This window comes from Bidens hawaiensis, unplaced genomic scaffold (genome assembly GCF_021521415.1).
Source record: "Bidens hawaiensis isolate Kalapana, Puna unplaced genomic scaffold, B.hawaiensis_p1.1 tig00030817_1, whole genome shotgun sequence".
In the NCBI taxonomy this organism is placed as follows: Eukaryota; Viridiplantae; Streptophyta; class Magnoliopsida; order Asterales; family Asteraceae; genus Bidens; species Bidens hawaiensis.
The window spans coordinates 130,312-138,180 of NW_027495160.1; the positions used below are offsets into that span (position 1 = coordinate 130,312).

Sequence of the window (7,869 nt, forward strand, 5' to 3'; positions counted from 1 at the left end):
TATTTGTGAGCTTCTTCTCCAAGTAAGAATTACTTTATTTCTAAAAGAAAATGAAATTGTAGAATTTTCTAGTTAAGGTTCAAATATCTTTATTTTTGCAAAAATTAATGATTTTGTACATTTGTTCTCAATGTTAGTATTCTTAGGATGTGTTTGATTTTGTAACATGAAGTGGTCATTGGTATAATATGATACAATGATAATGAGTTGGCCTAGTGTTAGTTGACTCCTACTTAGGTCAGCTAAACATGAGAAAACATAGCACAAAGGATCCTAACATAAACTAAGCATAGTTTAGGCTACGAGTGGAGCTGAGATACTAGGTCCATAAGCAGTACGTGAAATAAAAGTCTAGACGAGTTGGATCATGTCACAAAGATCAATGGCGGGTTGGCCCTATTGTCGAACTTGAATTCCATTAGCCAAGGATCCAATTTCGTCATTAAAGACTTTCTCAATATGAATGATCTCAAATCATTTTATTTTTGTTAAAAAAGCGTAAATCACTGTTTGTATTAGTTTATTCGTCTATTTGTCTCTAATTTCAGTATCAAGTTCACAATTTATAATTTTGAAACTTTAATAATACCTGCTAAATTTAGATTTTATACGAAGGACCCTCATGTAATGTTTTAAACAAAATTGATTAATCAATCGGCACATTAGTAAATGTTTGTGCTTTTCAAAGCACGCTAAAGGTCGGGTTGTTGACTTATTTATGTAGTTAACAATACTCGGATAGAAACATCGATTTGAAAACTTAAAACGTAAAGGTGAGAATATGTTACTTCTCAAAGGAATGTATATGTGTTAATGTGTGTTTAAGAATGATTGTGATTGTGTTAAATAATATGGACTTACTCATACGTGAATTATGTGTCAACTACAAATGTGATAAAAGAAGTAGAACATTATTGTGAGTAATATTTAGGGGTTGTTTGGAGGGACGATCAATTCAGAGGCTTCATACATTTGTTTATAAGTCTGACTGATTCTGAGATTTACAATTGGTGACTAAACACACTATGATGTTGACTGACTCAGATGTAGCCTTTTAATAGTGCTGATTTGCTAACCTGTTCTCACATTGGTGTTTCAAGGTCAAAATTCCTCATTATTAAAACAAGTTCGAGGTAGAATTGGTTAAGTTTTTATGGTTCTCAATGTGAAAAAGTAAAGGCTCAATCATAAATATAAAAATAGAGGCGTCAATTAATTGTAATTGAATCGTCCTATACAAGTTGAACGATTCATTGCACACACATGTATATAAATAATTATTGTAGTCTCTTATCATATGACATGACTTGTATTATAGTTGTATATATGTATATATTGGGTTGTGTATATCACATGTTAAATCTCACCCTTGAAAAGGGTTGTCGACTTGTCTGGGTTGGGTTTTTTCTAAAGGCGACGTATTCGTACGTTGGATTAATGTATACATAACGCTAGACCTTAAGGTGGTGGCCGGTTGTGTTACGCTAGCTCGAAACCTGTAAATATATTAATAACGGAACCACTATGTCACTGTATACGTATGGTGACCTAATTTAGGCTTATGCTAAACAATTCCCAAACGGGAAATTACTTTGACTTGTTTTGTTGATAAACTCGATTTACGCTCGAGTTTTGATTTAAATTTCTCACTTAACAATCACTAATGGTTTTAAATTATACAACTTTATGGAAATCACCCATAGTATATATTTAAATCTATTAGGGTTTCATGTGATATATTCTATAGCTTGCATCCACCAACAATTTTTTTTAGTTATACATCTTTGGAAAAAAAATGTTATGTTAGTTGTATAATTTTGTAAACTCTTTCTGTAATAACGCTTTCGAAAATTTGAAATACTTTTTTTATATCGAACGGTGACTTTCACAGTTAAGTTATCTCACTGCACAAACACGTCGCGCCCGACCACCTCACTCAGGCCAACTATGTTGACATGATCGGGATCCACGCTGGCATCCAAGTTTGGCTTGGTGTTCTCGGTAAAACACAGTTCGCTCACCCCGCCCGAAGGCACGACATGTTTTAATGCTCTGGTAAAATCCGGTCGGAATCATGATTAGAACCCGGGGCATTCGGGTCATCCATCATGTTCCTGGCCATTGGGACAAGCCCCGCTGGATAATTTGAAATACTTAGTTTTTTTTTTTTTTTTTTTTTTTTTGAAATTAACATAATTATATAAACAATGTCATAAGACTATAAGAGAGGTCTACTGAAAACGTGGGTGTTATGAGCTTTAACTCCTTAAAATAAGCTTACTTAAACCTTAGTGTACTTAAGTTATAAGCCATCTTTGAAAATGCATGGTGCATGTTATTTGACCTTGACATTAACTTAAAAAGGTTTATAATAAAAAACCATCTTTGAAAATGCATGGTGCATGTTATTTGACCTTGGCATTAACTTTAAAAGGTTTATAAATAATAATGCATGGTGCATGTTATTTGACCTTGACATTAACTTAAAAAGGTTTATAATAAAAAAAAAACAAATTGTTTTTCCTTATAGGTATAATATATTTCATTTTTAGCAATAACTTGTTTGTAAGTTTTTATTTTAATTTTTATTTCAAGAATACTTCAAATTGCTTGTTTGTTTTTCTCTCCTTTATATAAATTTGTACTCATGTTAGCTATAAAGAACAATAGTTATAATTTATCCATGCATTATTTATTCAATAGTCAATACTAACAAATAGACAAATCATACATATAAAATTGTACTCATATGAGCTACAAGAGAGTTTTTCAGGGGTTTAGTCCGTGTTATCATTTAAAAAAACTATAGTATAGATAATTATTCTCTATATAATAATACTAGCATAAGCTTAATACATTTTTCCTCATAATTAAATAGTTTAAACGAATTAATTGTAATCCTGTAGAATATTTTGTTAAACTTATCAGATAAAGGAAAGATTAGTTCATTTAAGTACACCAATTTAGTAGTCTTCTATGATATTTAGTTAATTACAAAGAACACGATTTATTTCCACGCCAGCTTTTTCAAAATATTAAAAATCAAAGTAAAATTCATTTTAGTACAAAGAGCGTAACCTTTACAAACCGTTATCTTAACTTCACGTCAGATTCAAAAGTTTGATACGAATGTTAAGAATATAATGTGAAGTTTAAAATAAATTAACTAAAAAATGTAGTAGTAAATGAACCGGTATATAAGATTTTAGAAAAGAGAAATAAAAAAAAGTATACATAACAATTTTTAAGTTCTAGTTCAACCAATCTAATTCGCTGGTTCAATCGTGACCGACCATCCAAAATGAACACCGTTCAAAATTATCCAATAGTTTCATAAATGTATCTTAGTTTAAAAGGTTTGTTTTTGCGGTTTGACATTTAATGGTTCGGTCTGATTTGAAACTTTGATATGACAATTTAACCATTTATTTTTGTAAATTTCTTTGTAGCCATGTATATGTAGTATTGTTGTTAACCATCCTTGTAATTTAAAATTTATTATACTACTTTTTTCTCTTAACAGCCGACGAGTCTTTTCTAAATTCACTACATTGTGATACGCTTGTTTTCTTATTTAAGGAAAATTCTCAGCTAAGGCCAACGCCCGTGACCACTCGTCCAAAGGCATGATAGTGCGGTGAGACAAAACTCGTTCAGTTCAAGGATCCAACTAATGAACGATACATCTTGCCTAGTCTCCCATCATCACCTTGGTGCATTTTAAACTAAATGATGGGAACAAGAATCAAGCGTGGTTCACATGAATGATGAAACTCCGAGATTCTCTCTTACCACTGCACCACCAGCTCATTTGTTTATTATACTACTAATGACTTTATAAATCCAACCATTAAACCGCCAAACCAGTTGATTGGTCGACTAATCCGACTCAACTGCTTAATTAATTTGGTTTTTCTTGAAATCATAGTTTGAACAAAAACTTATGTTAAAATTGTTCAAATCGAACCATAAACAGTTAAACACCTGTCCGTCATCCTTCTTCAGTTCTTCCTATCTCCTTCTACGAAGTCTTGCTTGTTTGTACATGCTTCCGTATCTCCTTTTATTTGTTAAAAATGTATATTTGAGATAATATTAAAAAAATAATAATACGAAGTTTCATAAATGGGTTGGACGCGCTTTGCTCTAAAATAATTATAATATAATATCATTTTATTTTATTTTCAATTTATCATATTATCTTGTGTGTATTAATGTTTATTCCAACCAAAAAGTTTTTATTAAAATAAAGGTGGAAATCATGAAATAAGTTATTAAGTTTTGTAATATTATTATACCAAAATTATGTAAAAAAAAGCCAATGCTAATAACCTTATAACTGTAAATATACTTTTTTACTTTTAATATCTTTCCATCGATATGAAACTACTAGACGAGTGTCCGCGCGATGCAGCGGGAAATACATGCCTTAATAATCACGTAAGAGATTTTTGGATGCTCATCGTTCCATTTGAAACCGTGGATTAAGAATTCTTATTTTAAACTCAATTTAGTAGCGAAGTACAAATGAAACCGAAATCTAACCATTGTTAATGGTTAATTTGTATTTGTTGGGTTTTAATTTTCAACGGTTTGGTTTCAGTTTTCGATGACAAAAAACGGCTTGGCTCACGGCTTAGTTTAAAACCATCAAAACCAGACCATAAACGCCTATACGTAAGATATTTTTTTAACTGAAAACAAACTATGACAATATCATACTCAAATTAAAGAGAATTAAATGCTCGTTTTATGGTGCAATTTTTTTAAAAAAATATTAACGTATGAAAAAGTTATGACCGTTTAAAAATTGTGGGAGAATTTGGGTTAAAAGTGTACTTATAAATAATATATAGTTAAAAGATGGGGATTAAAGTTGTAACTATTCTTTAAATTTCCAAATGTGATTAAAGTTGAGGGGGCAATATTGTAAATAATTTGAAGAAATATGAAAGAAACATTAAATTTTATGTTAAAATGACTACTATACCCCTATTTTAAGTTGTACCATGTGTTTGAAAAATTATAAATTACTTAAAATTGAGTGTTTTAATTTGCCCATAGGTAATGCATTATATGTAGTATAGATTTATAAGTGATAACAACCTCTGAGATTTACTTCTATAATTACTCTTCACTTTTAATTTCAACATTAGAAAATCACTATAATAGTACAATTTCATAATTGTTGTCCGTGAACCTTGTCATATCTTGAAAATTTCCGAAATGATAAAATAGTATCACTACTAAATCAATTATATATATATATATATATATATAGGGGAAGGTTCATGTACATTTTGATTTTAACATGAGTATGTAAGAAATAATGCCAATTTATTTAAAAATGCAAACGTAAGAAACAATACCAACTACAATACCAATCTACATAAACAATGACTTATAATAACAAAGAAAGGAACCTAAAAATTACAACAAAAGAATCAAAATCAAGAACAAAATAATAACAGTATATACCAGCAAATACTGATAACAGCAAAAGAAAATATCTAATAATAACAATAAAATATAAATAAGCAAATACTTATAACGTCTCATAATCGAAAATTAGCAAATACAAACAAAAAATAGCAGCAAACACCTATAAAAATAAACCTAATCATAACAACAAATTGGTTCTCACCGTTTTAATGTTAAGAATAAAATGTATTTGGTCTTGTTTCTATATATATATATATATATTAAATCATAAATTTCTTTATATCCTGAGATTTAAACCTAGGACATTTGAGTGTTGTTTTTATCAAAGGGCCACCAGTAAATACGAAAGTATATGATACCGTCTTTTAGTTATCTATATGTGTACAAATATTTTAATAAACCCATCATACTTTTATTATTTTACAAAAAGTTAAACCATATTTATGATTTTCACAATAAAAAAACCTTCAATTACCTTTTCCATATTTTTAATAATATATTTCTAATTCAAACCCGAGAATCCTACATCACCCTTTCCTGTTTTCATGAATTTAATTTTGTCCAAAAACAAACATATAATCCAAAATAGAAAACCACTAACCAATTCATTATATTCACACCTCCAAAGTCTACTGAAGAAACACTAAGTGACCCCGGGCAGATTACGGATAATCTGGGGTTAAGTAGATGTTTCCCACGAGGGTTAGGTCCGGCAAAGATGGTTGTTCTTCTGATGACCTGCAAAACAGACACCGTGAGCTCGTCACTGAGAAGGGGGGGTACCTCCTTGTGACCACCCTCCGGCGTGAGAATCAGACTAGATTGCTCTTGAATATAAGTGTATATTAAGAGAAATAGCTAGAGCAGATATCAGATAATATATGAAGATATAAGATGATGATACCGTTCCAAGGTGTTGGAGTATTTATAGCCGAAGGTAGGTTTCCAAGCAGGTACAGCCGGCTGTATAATATTCCTGTTCTACCAACTGTGAGCTACGCACGTGCCATGCTAGTGGTTGGTGGGTAGGCAGCGGCTGATAGTGACATGGCCGGCTGTGCACTGTTCCTTTTCCACCAACTGCAGGCTACGCACGTGCCACGATGAGGGTTGGTGAGTAGGCAGCGGCTGATAGTGACTTTAAGTACTAGAGCGTGCTGCTCGTCGTACTGTTGTCAGTGAGCTGTCGCTGCTTTGGTCAGATCTTTTGTCCATACCCTGGCAGGTACAGTACAAAAGATCCTCCAGTAGCGTACGGACTGGCTCATTTGGGCGAGAGTATTCCCGGCTTTGGGCGGGAGTATTCCCGGCTTTGTGCGGGAGTATTCCCGGCTTGCTCATTCCTTCTTCAGGTGACTACTGAATTATTTGAGAGTTAGTGCCTTGTGCGTGTAGCCTTGCTGTTAGTGCGGGTAGCCTTCCCTGATGGCTAGTATCCGCAGCTGCGGGAACAGGCGGAGTACGTTACCATTGGGAGACTTTTCCTGCGGGAACAGCTTGCGTACTGCGCGTAAGGACGTCATCTCTCTGAGCGTGTTGGGTCTTTCAGATCCAGTTGGTCTTTGCGCAGACGTCCCTTTGGTGAGTCTTGCGGGTCCAACCGCGCAGACGTCCCTGTTCAAGGTGAGTCTTGCGGGTCCAACTGGGCTCTGCTGGGACCTACCTCTTCATCTACCTTACACACACTCCTTGTCTCCCTATACATACATATCCCTATTCTAAATCTTACCTATATCGGAGTCTCGTGAGGGTTTATAGTGAACATATATACATATACAGAATTCTCGGGTTACATCTCAGTTAGCGCTAAGTTTATATCCCCAAAATCAGAGTTTTGAAATCTCATAAGAGTTTCTAGTAAACACATCTATAAAGTTTCAGAGTTGTATCCCAGTCAGCGCTAAATTTAAGGTCTTCAGCCAAACTGGTACATAAGCAATCCATCAAAACACAATTACCAACATGGGTGCATGTGCCTCAATCCAGTATTCCCAAGACCGAGGAACACTAATGATCACCAACGGATCACCATCAACAGTGATGGTGATCCACGCAATCGACGGCCGGATGCAGGAACTCCGGCCGCCAATTACTGCTAAAAATATCCTCAATGATCACGAACGTGACACAATCTTTTTATCCAGTGCTGAAACAATGTTCGTCGACTGCCACGTGCCACACGTGGCAGGCGACGAACATCTCCAGCCTGGTCAAATATACTTCATTATGCCTGTATCAATGTCATACCGACCGATTTCGTTACAAGAGATGTGTTTGTTGGCTATTAAGGCAAGTATAGCAATTGAGAAGAGTTTGGAGGTGAAGAAGAAAATGGCTAAGACGACGTCGTTTGGTGGACGGCGTAAAAGGAATGGTAATAATAATCAGAAGGTGGACTTTCAAGTGGCGTTGAAAATGTTGGGATAG

At 33.7% G+C, this 7,869-nt stretch overlaps 1 protein-coding gene across 1 annotated transcript; it reads left to right on the plus strand.

Annotated features, from left to right (window-relative positions):
* The first annotated feature begins 7,404 nt into the window (after window positions 1-7,404).
* On the plus strand, window positions 7,405-7,869 carry LOC143581176 (uncharacterized). The gene has a single exon (XM_077064014.1). The coding sequence runs from the start codon at window positions 7,405-7,407 to the stop codon at window positions 7,867-7,869; it is 465 nt and encodes a 154-aa protein (XP_076920129.1).